Source organism: Protopterus annectens, chromosome 3.part0 (assembly GCF_019279795.1).
Source record: "Protopterus annectens isolate FY-2018-M chromosome 3.part0, PAN1.0, whole genome shotgun sequence".
NCBI classification, from domain to species: domain Eukaryota; kingdom Metazoa; phylum Chordata; order Ceratodontiformes; family Protopteridae; genus Protopterus; species Protopterus annectens.
In genome coordinates this window covers 1,184,501,823-1,184,517,190 of record NC_056731.1, presented here as the reverse complement: position 1 = coordinate 1,184,517,190, position 15,368 = coordinate 1,184,501,823, and the positions used below count along the sequence as shown (strand labels likewise).

The 15,368-nt window shown below is 39.7% G+C and overlaps 1 protein-coding gene across 1 annotated transcript in view; it reads right to left on the bottom strand.

Annotated features, from left to right (window-relative positions):
- Window positions 1–2,291: 2,291 nt before the first annotated feature.
- The window catches only part of LOC122797014 (synaptonemal complex protein 2-like), a 1,143,152-nt gene continuing 1,130,075 nt past the window's right edge, over window positions 2,292–15,368 (bottom strand). The window contains exon 24 of the mRNA XM_044065784.1: window positions 2,292–3,526. Coding sequence (XP_043921719.1) covers window positions 3,485–3,526 — 42 coding nt within the window. The 3' untranslated portion in view covers window positions 2,292–3,484. The remainder of the gene's footprint in view (window positions 3,527–15,368) is intronic.

Here is a 15,368-nt window from a genome sequence, read left to right as displayed (position 1 = left end):
AACTATCCTAGAAGGATTTTAGAGATACACTTCTTTATATAGCAATCATGTTCCTAGATTTCAACAAAAATACACAAGACCCCAAAACTGCAGCAGTACTAAGGGAGTAGCTGATAAGGGTACCACCGTGTAAATACCAGAGTGGCTTAATAGACTTATACTAATAGTCCAAATCTCTCCAAGATGGTGTACAGCTGAATTTCACTTGCTGTGTCTGCTTGTATAGCACTTAGCACTGTACACAAAGTATATTAAAGATTTAAATGTAAAGAGACGGTCTAGTTGATGACACTACAGCCTTTATGAGGTATGTATCAATATTTAGTTTGGTTTAAACTATAAAGATTCACTAAAAGGTTTGCCCGTGAGATCCTGAATAGTTTTATTTTGGGTGAACAAAGAAAGAGAACCCTAATCTGCAAATAAGCTGTCCCCCCACATCATGCAAATAAAATCTCTAACCAGACAAAATGCTTCTTAGCAGTTACCCTGGCCCTCATATAATGACTTTAATCCTAACATTATAGGATCATAGGAAGTTACTAGGCTATTAGCACTGAATACACCAGATCGGTAGTCCAGTAGCTTAAAGCTCTAATTTTCTCATTTGAATTCTGCATATAACAAAAGACATGAATTATGATAGCAAAAAGGCAATGCCAAATCTTGTGCTGCACACAGCCTCAACTGGGCATGATCAGCAGCCTCTTATAAATCTTCAACACATGACTGCACCAATTTTTCACTAGAATTGTTTCAGACAAAGGATCTAAGCCTCTCATGTTTTCTTTCTTTCCCACTCTCTGACATACACACACATGTGCACAATTTATGATAGGAAATTAAAGCAGCATAGAGACAAATATTGAGAAACCCACTTATGTGAAGTGAGCTGTCATGCACAGCATCAGATAATCCATAGAGACAGCTGCCCAAAGATCTGGTTGATGTTGGTACAGTACTGGATATGCAACTCCTAACAAAGACCTCACAACAATGTACAGTACAAACTCCATGAAGAGACAGACATCAAGGATTATACACAGCATTCAACACTATACAATCAAACACTTGTACATTGATGCAGTGGACATTAGTATACACAAATTATATTATGTCCTTTTCACACTAACCTTTTCAGAAGAGCTTATGAACTTATGACATTAACAGGTCATCTTGTTCACTGAAAGGGTAAAGAACATAAAAACTCTACCGAAGAAAAGCAAAAATAAGACATGTACTATAACATCTAATGCATGTAATACTTTTACACATATACAGATGGGGTATGTTAACATTTTAACTATATAAAAGAAAACATTTTTTACATCCTTCCACAGAAAGGAAATCTGTAATTTATGTATTCTGACTAGGGTGCTGTTTGAAAATATGAAATTTGCAAATATTAGTTCCACAAGAGTGACTGATTCTAATAAGGACAAGCATGTCAGTATATACGAGCAGCAGGGCTGTGAGGGGCACAGCCCCCTGTGTCAGAGACTGAATAGGCCAAAGTACTCCCCCGTTACAAAATTGTTTAAACAGTATTATAATGAATTTTGATGTTCAGTCTTTTTAAATGTAAGTTCACTTTATATATAAATGTTTTCAGTTCTGGGACTCATATTTGTGGGTTGCAGACTCCAGTCACGGAGTGATCTGTAACACTAATAATGTACAACATACTGACTTTCTATGTAGGAAAACTAATTAGGATTTTACAGGAACATAAGCTATAAAAGATGGACTCACCAAATGTTTATAAAGTGCATTTTCAGGATGTGCAAGCTTTTTGAAGGCTATTTATTTATTTTTTATTTGAGAGATTTTATATGAAAGGTTAAGAGAGTGTGATTTAAACACTTTTACTAGAACTAAAGCTGATAGTGACAGCAGCTTCACCCATACAGTATACCTGATTTGAGTAATAGCATTTCCACAAAATCACATTTGAACCGTGACTACTTAAGTCTAATACTGCATATATAAGGATCTCCATTTGGTCACAGAATTGTCTGGTGACATACATGCCAGTATAGAAGTGTTTTCACTTGTGCTGAATAAAGCAGACTGGATTTTTTTTTTGCTAAGATTGAGTATCCAAGCTCAAGCAGAAGATTTCTATTGTTTGTTTTAGGCAGAAACACTGGGAATTGTTTCTCCCTTATATGAAATATTCTTCTTACCCTAGTCACAGTTATAGGGTCCATGACTAGCCAGTTTCCCAACAATTTTATTTTTTAGCTGGAAGACAGGGTAGTAGCTTTTTGGGAAAGCCAAATAGTCTACAGGGTACTCGGTCCTTTTCCATCCAACAAACAAAGTCCATAACTGCTGCATACAGAAATGCAAACAACATACCAAACAATTTATACATTAAACGGTATTTTGAAGGCATCTGTATTGTCCCCCTATAATAATCTGGCCTTTTAATTTTATTTATGTACACAGATATCACATAGATATGTAGAAAGAAACTTGAATAATTTTTTGAATTGTTTACACACACTATCAGTTGTTAATCAGCCTCATTCTGACCAATTGGTCCTGTCAATCTCTCTCACTGGGATGAGTGTTGATTGGGAGTAGCCATCATTCAGACAACCATTATAGGCAGTTTGACAATTTTTTTCTTTTTTTTGCCCTGGTCACAACATGCATCAGACTAAGCACTAGGGATGGGATGTGCAATGGGGCTTATCACAGAGGAGACATGTTGCTTCTGCAACATATGCTTCTCAACAAAGTCCTTCCCAGTTTTCAGCAGGGCACTACACTGTCCTGTGTGCTTGCACCCCTCATTCCCATCTCTCAGGAGAGGCAAGTGGGCCATGCCCTTTCAATCCCCACCTTCCTGCCTGGATCCTCCTATGTTGGTACCACTAATTGAGCCCTGGCCAGCTGGGGTGCAGTCAGGGCACTATCCCTCTGATGCATGGAGCCAGTCATAAGAAACTTGGACATTTGACAGCAGTAATTTAAAAAACAAAGTCAAGACAAACTTTGGTAAGTATAATTATTGCTTCAGATTGTAATCACAGTTCAGTCAAAACAAGTTTGTCACATTACAGAGCTTATCTTGACCTTGAAAAAAGGCAATGTTTAAGAATTTCACTATTTCTTGTTTCTCAGCTTTAAAATAAGTTAGATTTTAGAACATATTTACTGAACAAAAAGAGACAGAAGAAAATGTGCAACACATGGGAAATTAAAAGAAAAATGTTGACAGTTTTCAGCCATACTGTTCTTTAGTGAACTCTAGATTTTCAGTGTTTTTATTTTTTCAAGCAATCAGAAAATAAATTTCAACATCTTCAAAGTCCATTAAAGGTATACTGAATATGGAACATGGTTTTTGCAATGTAGGTTTTGGCCATTTATACAACTATCCCATCTTCGTTGTGTTATCCAATATAATGATTGTTGGGATGAAATCAAGTCTTTGAATAGAAAGTTATGAAGACAAAATACCGCATTTTTTAAATTAATTTGCAGAACTCTGTGGCATATTTTCACCTTCTTTTGCCTGTGAGGAAAACAGAAAATGAACAAGAAAAACAAGATGTTAACAGTTAACATTGTTACATTTTTTTCAGTGAAAGTTGCAGTTTAAAGTAACATGTCTAGTTAAGAAGTTTCCTGGAAAATACACTTTTATATAACAAACATGTTAACATTTCTAGAGTCCTGGTATCTACCTTTTTTTATTACATTTCAATTAGATCGCAATAATGTCATTTTCTTACATTACAAAGTATGTTCACAAATCAAGAGGCTAATCTACCCTAATATAATGCAAAATAGATAACAATGCAAGTGATGTGAAGAATGCTGCAATAATACAACAATGAAAACTGTTTTCATCAAACGTCCTCAGCATGTTTTCTTTACACCCAAGCTTACCAAAACATGCATTAAATATCCTCAGGTGAAATAAACTTACTTGCCATTGCTTGATGTGCAATTCCTTGTATCATAGCTGCTTAACCATCAGGGAGTAGTAGTTATGTTGTTTCTCAGTCCTTGGAGTGTTGTGTTGGAGCTTCAACCCTACTTATGGGTTTAAAGCTCACAGTCTCTCATACAGTGTGTTGTGTTTTTCTGACAGTGTTGCTAACCTGAGACGATGCATTGCTTTTTTCTGAGTGTTGCTAATCTCTTTCTTTGAGATCTAGCAACCTTTGAGAGTCAAAGTAGCTAGTGAAGCCCCACTCCACATGTATGAAGGAGCATGGGTGAAAGTTGCAAAAAATATTGTTTTTATTTGCACCACAGTTACTTGCAAACTCTGTACAGACTTGAGTTCACTTTAACATCAGCATACCCCAGCTTTCTGTTATATTTGCAAGGCAGTTCAGAATTGGCTGAGCGAATGAAGACTTGCAAAAGAACTAGTCAAATCCATCTTGGGGTCCCTGCAGTGGTAGGCTTTGCAGATAGATGTACTAAAGAACAAATTGTCTATTAAAAAGCTGTCTTAAGCAGCATTACCAATAAGGTGTCACAGTGTTTCCTTAGAGAGACAAATCAGCAAAGTACAGTTGTCTATGAAAACTTAACATAACAGCAGATGTTTTGAATGATCACTGCTGCAGTAACCCAAGTTATACAAGTTATATCCTGTTAAGGATATAACAGCTGGACAAGATTAAAAAGGTTCAAGGCACCTTTCACATGCCCAAACTGTTAGTCAGCTTGGGCTGAACTAACCAGATGTCTGGTCTGGGCACCAAACATTTAGGGACAACTACCTCTGGGAATGTTTGGGGTGATCCAAAAATTAGTAGAAAATCATCAAACAACCTATATAGAAGATTCTATAGGAATGAGAAGTGTACTAATTGGTTCTCTGACAGAGTAGCTGATGCTTGGAACAGACTACCAAATTACATTAAAGCAAGTACTAGTTTAGATATTTTTAAGAACCCGGACACTTCGTATAGCAATAACTGATTTAATATATTGGCAGGTTGGCTGGGCATTATTGCTAGTACCTGAAACATTTGTATCTATGCCCTTCAGAGCTTTCATGCCAACAGAAAGAGGGAGGCTGGAGTCCTAAGACAAACAATGCTAGGAAAATATTAAGAATAAAAGTCCACATCCTGGCATAAAAGCAGTGGGGATGGAGGGAGGGAGTGGCTACTGCAGTAGTGATGACTTGAACATGTAAGTATTACAGTAAGTTTACTTACACAACTGTACTATGTTCTCCATACGGATCACTGCTGCAGTATCCCAAGCTACATGGGTAGATCATAGCTTGTATTGACTGAGGTAGAAATAGGGTACAGGAGCCCCTGGAGGAAGCTCCTTGCAAAGCCTGTCCTAGACCTGAGGAGGAATCGAGTTCTTAGTGTATTGCAGGTATGTGCAGAAAGTCCCAACTTGCTACTTCTAGAAAATGTCTACACTTTAACCCTTTCTAAAAGTCATAGATGAAGTCAAGGCCCTGGCAGAATGAGCCTAGACTCTACCTGGCATAGTTTTATTGTGGTGGGTATAACAAAAGATAGTAGCAAGAGACAACCATTAGGAAACTGCCTGAATTTACTTTATTTGTTTAAACAAGAAAATAAAAGCAGTTCTGATACCCTGTAAGATTTTGTTCTGACAAGAGTACTACAATTTTTTATAAACTTTCAAAGTGAGAAGTGTTCTATCTCCCTCAGATTCGATTCTGTAAGAAAGAAAGGGAGATGGATGGCTTGGCTATAGGAAAACTCAGATACCACTATATCCATAAATAAAAAAATAATTCTAAAGGATACCCCGTCATTTCAGAAAATGAGGTAAGACTGACCCACCAGAAGAGTGTGCATGCACAGATACTCTTCCTGCAGGGGTCAGAGCAACAATAATGACTGTTTTGCATGTTATGAGCATAAAGTCTGCCTGATGAGCTGATTCAAATGGACAAATTAAGATCTCAAGGATGAACTTGCTGTATTCCAGAAGGTTTCATATTCAACTCCCCTTTCCAAAACATTTTTACCCAAGACTGCATTGAAAGAGGGGGATCAATGGGCAGGCGTGGTGAAATGTCAGGCCATAGGATAGTAACTCACACAAGGTAGAACCAGGGAAACACTGTCCCTGAATGGGTGACAGTTCTTTTCATAGCACAAACTAGAAATCTTTCTCAGTTACTAATAAATGCTTTTCTAGTAGCAGGATTTGCTGTCTTTTTTAATACCTGCTACATGTCCTCATAAACAGGGTGCCTAAAAGGTATTAAGATTCTATCATCCAACCAGTCAGTTATAGTTATTATTGGTCAGAACGTCTCAAAAACCCCTGGTCTTGTATGAGTAGAGCCAGATTGTGAGGAAGACTGCAGTAATTGCCCCTGGCCATATCAAAAGAAGGGAGAACTACTGTTACCTAGGTCAGAAGGAAGTCACCACAAAATAATTAAACAACAATGACAATGGTATCCACTTGTTAATCAGGTAGGCCCATTGGACCCATAGCCCCTTTTCAAAGGTGACCCAAGAGCAATGTCTGGTTAATTGAGATGCTCAAGGTTATAGAGAAGGCAAAGTGAGGACTGAAGGAATTAATCCTTGTACCATATGAACCTTCACTCACAACCTTAACCCTCTGCACCCACTGCCAGACACAGTTCCAAAGATCTGTAGACAGTCGTCCTGAGTCTTCAAAATGACCTTGGATAATAGTAGAAAGGACAGAAAGACATACAAGAAAAATTCCTGTCCATGGTCCAGAAGAAGCATCTCTCTTTCAGGCCTTCAATGGTGGAGCCTTGGTTAAGAATTTTGCCATTTGATAGTTGAGAATGGACGCAAAAATATATATTTGAGGTGCTCCCCACAGTTGTATCAAATCTTGGGAGACCCCTTGAAACAAACTCCATTAGTAAAGGTCTGTCCTGGTCCTGCTCAAATTGCCTGCTGCCCAGTTTTCCTCTGACGGTATGTAAGATGCTTGCAAAGTAAGATTGTACAATATGTAAGATACCTACAAAGTGAGATTGTGCTGAAAAGCTATATCCCATGCTACTAAGGCTAGTCTACAGACAGGATCAGAAATGGGCCCCCCCTTACTTGTTTATGTATTATAGCACTGTGTTGTAGTCTGTAAATGCATGTGAAGGTCCTAGGGACCAAAAAGAGTAAGAGCGTTGTGAAATTCTTTTAAATATTAAGATTTCTCTAACTTTATATTATTTCTTCGGTCTTTTCTATTCTGAAGACCTTGCACTTTTATCCACATATACACTGCTCCCTAAGTAAAGTTTGAGGTGCCTACAGTGACTGACTATGCTGCAGCTGGGAGGGAAAATGGGAAACCTGGATTTTCAAAAATATTTCCCTATATTCACAAATTCTAAAAAAATGGAAATTGAAAGGCAGGAGATTTAGATGTTGAGACCATAGAGATTACAGGCATCAATGGATTTTATCATGTTCATAGGTAATTACTAGACTGATGGCACAAGAGCCTTTACAAGCCTAGCTGATCATACCCAGGATATGAAAATATTGTATCTTAATTCCCCAGATATAGGATGGGGTAGTGGGTCTTTGGGTGTTGTAGTCCTGAATCATTTTACAGACTGTCTCTGTCCATAAGGGATATGGGCAGTACACCAGGAGTGAATTTACAGCTCCCCATCCAATTATCCAAATTATTTTTGAAGAAAGTGAGGGACAGACTTTGTTTTATGAAGATGGGAGGTTTATTCCCTAGATGAGGTAGCCTTTGGGATACAACTCTGTCACTCCATCAAGTTCAGTTAGAGTCACAAATAAGGTTCAGGTACATGGAATGTGCAACCCTCACATATTTTTTCTTGTGAATATGTAAAATTTTCACAGGGCTGGATCAGAGAATACCTTGTAGGTCAGGCATAAGTACCTTCTCAATAAACAATATGTGATGGAGTAAAGGGATAGGGCCTTTAGTCAATCTGCATAAGAGATGCATCCTACATTATGTATTTTTTTAGTGAGAAGCCTCTGGGGCCACTCCAATTGGTGTAACTCCCTGGTTAGTTACATGCAGAAGGGAGCAATGTACTTGATTATAGGCCTGATGATGGCTAAGTAGAATGGCACTATGACTTCCTTTGATTTTGATGCCATGCCTTTACTTATAATTTTTGCCATTACAGTAGCTACCTGGTAGTCAAATTTAGGTTACTATCTGTGTTGCTAGGTCCCCCACCAATGGGTCTACTTTCAGGGGTGTGCTAGCAATTTTATAATTTGCAGGGATATTTAATTTACCAAAGGGCATGATTACGCATTTTTTAGCATTCAGTCTCAGATCATGGTTTTGGCACCAGTCATTTGTCATTTTTAGGCCTGTTTTTAGGATGTCAGCATCATCTGAGGATTCAGTGATTGCTCCCACCTTAAAGAGTCAATGGCAAACTTGGCGAGCAAGAGGACCACACTGTTGGCCTTCACTTCAGAGAAGTATACACCAAACAGGAGGGGTCCCAACACTGATCCCTGTGGGACACCACTAGCAACAGGTTTCTTATTGGAAATGGATTCACCTATCTGGACAAGTGTCCTGTCAGTGAGCCAGCTGGCTATCCATCTGACAATGTAGGGCTTTATGCCTAACTCAGTAAGTTTATCTAGATCCCCAAGTGAGGGATTGTGTTGAATGCTTTGGCCAGGTCTAGATAAGCAGTGTGTATGATCTTACTACTCATCGTCAGCCCTGGTGACTTTTTCAAAAAAGTCCACCAGATTAAGCAGGAAAGACCTCCCTTTGACAAAGTCAAATTCGGTCTGGACCAGTGTTTGGAGAGTTTTGTTATTGATCAGGTCCATGATAATCCTCTCCATAGCCTTGCAGATAAGACTGGTCAAGCTTATGGGGCTATAGTTCACTGTCTCAGATGATGGGCCTCCCTTGTGCAGAGGAATGACTGTTCCAGTCCTCTATTCCTCTGGTACAAAGCTTGTCCTGATGTAGCTAAAGAGGGTATCTATTAGCCCTGACATTCTGTTTTAAGCTATTTAAGAAGTATCCTGGTGTGTTGTCAGGACCCATGGAGGCTGTGTTTTTGACTTTAGTGATTGCAGTAAAAACATGTTCTCTCATAATGACCAGTAGGGGGATGGTTGTGGGTGTTTCTTTGGATGCAGTCGGAGGTGATTGGGGGATGATTAGAATTGAACTTGTAGACCAACAGGTTTACTATAGTTTTAGGCTTGGTGTAAGTGTTGCCGTTCATGATTAACTTGGCACAATGCTGAGTGTTTTCCATATGGTTGCCAGCATAATTAAAAAAGCCTTATAGTTATCTTTCACTTTGGAGGCTCTCTTTGCCTCATAGTTTGCTTTGGCAGCTCTCTAATTTGTTTTGTTTAGACTGATGAGCACCTTTAAGCACTGCTTTGTCTGTTTCTTCTTGGCTTTAGAGAGGATTTTTTTTTCATTTTGTTGAATAGCCTATTTATGCTAGAGGTCCACCAAGGTGGTTTATTTTTGCCAGAAATCATAGGTTTGACTCGGGTACTGCATCCTCTATGCAGCTATGAATGTGGTTGCACAATGCTTCTTTGTACAGTACAGAGTAGGCCTCAGTGTTATTCAGGTTCGAAGGGGCTTGGAAGTTTAATAAGCTGTCTCTTAGTTTGAGGTAAATGGCCTTAGCAAAGTCCTTAACAAGTTTGGAGTTTGATGGGGGATCTAGGTAAGTTTTAATACTAAAGTAGATCATTTTGTGGTCAGATCTTACTAGGCAGGAGTTAATGCATAAGAGCAGCATTCTCCATGTTTGGAAATACTAGGTCTAGGATATCTGTACCTCTAGTTGGGGAGCTAACTAGTTGCTTCAGGGGGTTTGCATTGATGAAGTCCGAAAACCTCTGAGCAAGTGAATTATGGGTCATAGAAGTCTCCCAGCTTATGGAGGAGTAGTTGAAGTCACCCATAAGTATAGTGTTAGGCTGAATATTGAGATATTCCAGTAGATTTAGGTAGGAGGTGTGGTTTTCCAGACATGTTAGGGGGATCTGGAGCTAGCAAGGATATGAGAGGGGATCACACCTCTGGTTAGTTGGGCATGAAGCAGCACAAGTGAGTCATGTTGTTTGACCAGCATAGCTGTGCATTTTTCCTTTAAGAACACAGACACCTCCTCCCTTTGTTTTATCTTGAGCTGAGGGGGGGAATGAACTCTATGAAAGGCATTGCAGCTTTTTCTAGCCAGGCTGCTTTACATGGTTCTGAACCATGTTTCTGTCTTCACATATGTCTGCATTCTCCAAGGAGAAGAATGCTTCCAGGGAGTGCATTTTTTTATTTAAATTCCTAGCATCAAGCAGTAGTACTTTTAGGTAGTCATGAGTAATTTTCATTATGTTGGAGGATTTAACAACTTGGTACAGCCTAAAAAAGGCAGTATGGGTTTAGATAAAAGTTTTCCCAGTATCCAGAAGCCAAGTGGTGACAAGTGTAAACCACCTCTGGTAAAGCATCATGGTTTGTCGAGCATCTTTCCCCAGGCTGGCAGATACTGGATCCCCTTGTGACACCAGAAACTAAGCAAATTGTTGAAGTCAGTCATGTTTTGATGATGCTTTGGCATCATCACTTGTGAAGATAGGATGCTAATCAAGGCTAGATTCATATCCACCTGGGACACATATTCAGAGAACTCCATCATGTCTTGCTTCATATAGTCCAGCAAGTTACATCTTAGGTCGTTTACACCCATATGGACTATGACCATGTCATACTGGTACTTGTGGTATAAAAGCCTAAGTGCATGCGTGATCTAGCAGGTCCTTGCTCCAAACGGACAACTCACTGTGATCTTCTCTTTGTTTAGCCTGGTAAGGGGGACATCAGTATATCTTACAATGGAAACCCCAATAAACAGAATGCTTGGCTGTGTGATGTGTTGCCTTATGGACTTGGCAGTGGGGCTACTATGATTTTCAGAATTATGTGTTGGGTGAGGTGCTGTCTTTTTTGAGTGTGCACGGGGCCACTAAGAGATGGCTTTAGGAGGTCTTGGGGGTTTGGGTAAATTGCAAGTGAGTACCTCAGCATATGTGGGTCTATGGATTTGTTCAAATGTTTTGGGCTTAATGCTGACAACCTGGTTTGCATTTTTCATGTGTGCATGTGAAAACTTTGTCTCCAGTGACATTGTATATCTTCATCTCTCACACACTGTCTGTTCTAAAATTAAATGGTTGTTAGTGAACATGAGGCAGTTACTTCACTGCTTCAGGATGCCCATATTCACTGGGCCAGAAACAGAGATGACAGGGAAGTGCCTATCCATTTTACCAGATCCTTAGTAAATGTGAAGGAGTAGGGTAGAGTCACTTAAAGGTCTAAGTGAGGGTGCTTAGTAGTATACTGTTAGATGACCTGCAGGCGTGCTGCCCTTTGCACAAATAGGCAGCTCTTCAAACAGCTATGAACAGTGGGAGACCATGGAGAACGTGTACTAGAGGATTTTAAACTGGAGAGGTTTGCTTATATATAAGGCATGGGTAACTTCGTTTGAGCTCCAGTGCAGCAACAAATGCTTTACAACAAATGGTAGAACTCCTGCAGTATCAGGAATCCTTGGCAATAAGTTCATAAACCCTGAGAAATGTTCCCAAATAAAGAAATGTGACCAAATGCAGGAGAGCTTCTACAAATACTGAAAAACTCTGCAAAACCTAGAAATATTTGCTTATGTGTTCAGAACTGGAACAGTGTTAGCCGACCGTCAATCATCGAATGCCCAAGAGCACTGTTCTATTTGGAGGCACAAAGGCTTTGAACGGCTTGGTGCCAAGAGCTGACTAATTATTTGTGAATGTGGAAAGTGCCCTGAAGGGTTTAAAGATGGCTGGATGCTGTATCCTTGGCATGATATAACCCACACTGCTTAGATTAGCTTAGGCTACTAAAGCAGTGAGCCACATGAAGATCATCAGTGAGATCCCAGGGTCAAGTCTATTTTTTCTGGAGCTGATAGGCACTTGGTGGGTGATTAATAAAAGATGTGGTCAATCCGGGGAAGAAAGGACATACCACTAAAAAATGTACGCAAGAGAATGCAATGAATTTGGATATTTTTGACTTAATGGTTTTGTTAGAAAAGGAAAGGTTAGAAGAGGAGAATAATTCAGAAAAAAACTCAGTGATAATATAACTGAAGATATTGGTGGAGAACGTGTTATCTGTGAGAACTGAAGAAAAAAATGTAACTAATATGGAGAAATATGAAGGGAATGATAAAAAGTTTTACAGTGCATGACAAAACAGACATGCAGCACTAGGAAGTGGAAATTAAGAGGGTGACTTTGAAACAAGGGAAGAACAAGAAGAAAAGGTTAAATCAGCTGTAGGAAGGGTGTGGAGAAGGAAAAGAAAAATAAAAAACTGGAAATAATATGCAAAAAAGGGAAAGGAATGATTTAGAAATATTAGCACTAAATGTAAACATTTGAAATGATATTAATGATACAGTTGTGACTGGGGTTAAAACAGGTATAGAAATCTGATGGAGATGAGACATCTGAAGGAAGAAAAAAGAACTGAGGCAATATTAGGTAAAATGATTACATGGTTAGTGGAGGGTGTTGTATGTTCAGGAATAGGATTTTTTTAAGTGAAGAGCCACACATAAGGCTGCTGTTTAATCTTAGCCTTACTACAGGATACGTACCCAAAGAATGGCATACAGCAACTGTGGTCCCACTCCACAAAGGTGGCTGAAATTACCGCCCCATAAGCTTGACGAGCCTCGTCTGCAAAGCTATGGAGAGGATCATAATGGAACTCATAAATAAAGACATTGGGGACCTACAGACACTGGATCCTACCCAATTTGGCTTTGTCAAGGGCAGATCCTGCCTCTTGAACTTGGTCGACTTTTTCAAAACAGTCACTAAGGCCATTGATGAGGGTAAGGCAGTTCACACAGCCTACCTTGACCTAGCAAAAGCGTTCGACACAATACCCCACTCGGGCATCATAGAAAAGCTCACCAGCTTAGATGTAAACCCATATGTCACAAGATGGGTTGCAAACTGGCTCAAGGACAGAACCCACAGGGTTAGAGTTGCTGGTGCCATGTCAGACTCTAAGCGGTCATGAGCGGTGTCCCACAGGGCTCAGTCCTGGGCCCCTCTTGTTCGGCATTTATTTTTCTGAAGTGCAGGCAAACATAGGGGATTGTGGCTGACAAAATTTGCAGATGACTGCAAACTGGGCACCATAATTGACACTCCATCAGACACAGACATCCTCCAGAGAGGTCTCATAGAAATGGATAACTGATGCCAGAGCCATGGCCTTAAGCTAAATGCCAAAAAATGTATAGTCATACCCTTTGGGAAAAACAAGGTAACCCCTAATTACCACATAGGTGGTAATCCATTAAACACGGAAGAAGTTATCAGGGACCTGGGGACCCAAGTTGACAGTAACCTCTCTTTTGACACTCACATTGCCAAAGTGGTTAGGAAGACCTTCTACATTGCCCACCTGATCATGAAGGGATTCACATCCAGATCAGGAGAGGTCATTGTACCCCTGTACTCTTCACTTGTCAGACCAATGATTGATTCGGAATGTACCTTACCCGACACCTGCAGCAGTTGGAAAGACCCCAAAAGTTTCTCACCAAAAGGATAAAGGGGCTCAAACATATGTCATACGCTGCCCGACTGAAGAAACTCCAGCTCTATTCAGTCGCATACCGTCTGCTCAGAGGTGATCTGTGCCTGACATACAAGGCCATGTCCAACCCAGAATTAATGGACATGCTCCACCTCAAAAAATCCAAATCCACCAGAGCCACGAGAGCAAGAGACTTAAACCTCAACACGGATATAAATAGGACGTGCTGGAGGGACAAATTCATCACCCAGAGACTCCCTACACTATGGAACAGAATCCCAGTCCATGTGAGGCAGAGCCCCTCACTGACTCTGTTCAAGAGAAATCTTGAAGAGTGGATGGGAGATCGTAGGTTTACCCTGGGAATTATCTCTGTGTCACTGCTGGACAGAGGCACAGCAAACTAATGGGTATAGTATTCTCATCCTAAGGGGTGGTGAAAGCCACACACACTCTGGCTAGGCTTATAAATGCCCTAGGGCAGATAGCCTAGTATGAACCTATAATAGATAAAAAATACTGGACAGCATGGTAATACTTGGAAGATTAGTGGTACGTGATATAAGGAAACAGGAAAGATGGATGGGGCTAAATGCAGTTTAGGCATACACTAATATGGCAGACAGGAAAAAGATGTATGAAGAACTTAAAAACTTTGTCCTATCAAATATGTCAGTTACTATGATTAGGGATTTTAACTGCATTTTGAGAAAGGAGACAGAAAAATAGCACAAGATGTTAAAGGAATAAGAGAAGTTATATAGGACATGTAGGATTGAAAAATGGTGGAAAACAGAGAATGGACATATAAAAGGGGACTTTTAGAATTGAAATAGATGATGTTGCATATTCAAAAGATATGAAAAACAGGTGGGGTAAAATGGATGCATTTTCACATCTTAGAGCAGTTTGCGCTATAATAGGGTATGACTGAGAAGTAATAAAACCAGAAATGTAACACAAAATGACTGTAGAGATTGCCAAAATAGATGAGATGAAGGTGGAGCGTAAGATTTTATGGGAACAGCATATGGCAATGATATGACATTATGAAAACCTGGCGAGACTGTGCTTATAAAGAAAGGAAAAATATGAGAAAATATTTGAATTGCAGAAAGAAGTGAGAAGCAAGAGAATAGGGGAACATATAATGAAATTATAAAAAGACATGAAAAATAGATAAAAATGTGGTGAGAGAATAAGAGAAAAAGAAAGCTGCACAAAAAAGGGGAAGATAAAGATCATGCGCAGTGCTTTCCTCCCCTACCTATTAGTTCCAGTGGCATTCTGGAAGTGCAGTGCACTAGTTAGACACTGCAATCTGTCTTTTTTTTTTAACTTTTTAAACATTTGTCTTTTTTTCCAATGCACTGAAACTCTAAGACTTGTTCTTTCCTTCTTCCTTTGCGTCACCATGCTTGTCATGTTGAGGACACAAGGTCAGATTAGTCTTTCAAATGCCACACTACAAACGGAAGGAAGTGCACCATTAATACTGCATATGTTTTTTTTATTTGCTGTTCAGCCTCATGTCCTCTTTCATACTTTGATCACAATCAAGTTAAGTGAACAGATCTGTGAGCCGTCCAGCATCTATAAAGTAAGTTAATAAATTAAAATGTACTGTGCATTAGGCCACGGTGGTGCAGCGGTTTGCGTTGTCGCCTCACAGCAAGAGGTTTTCCCATTCGATTCTCGGCTGGAGCTCCTTCTGTGTGGAGTCTGCATGTCCTCCCTGTGGTCAAGTG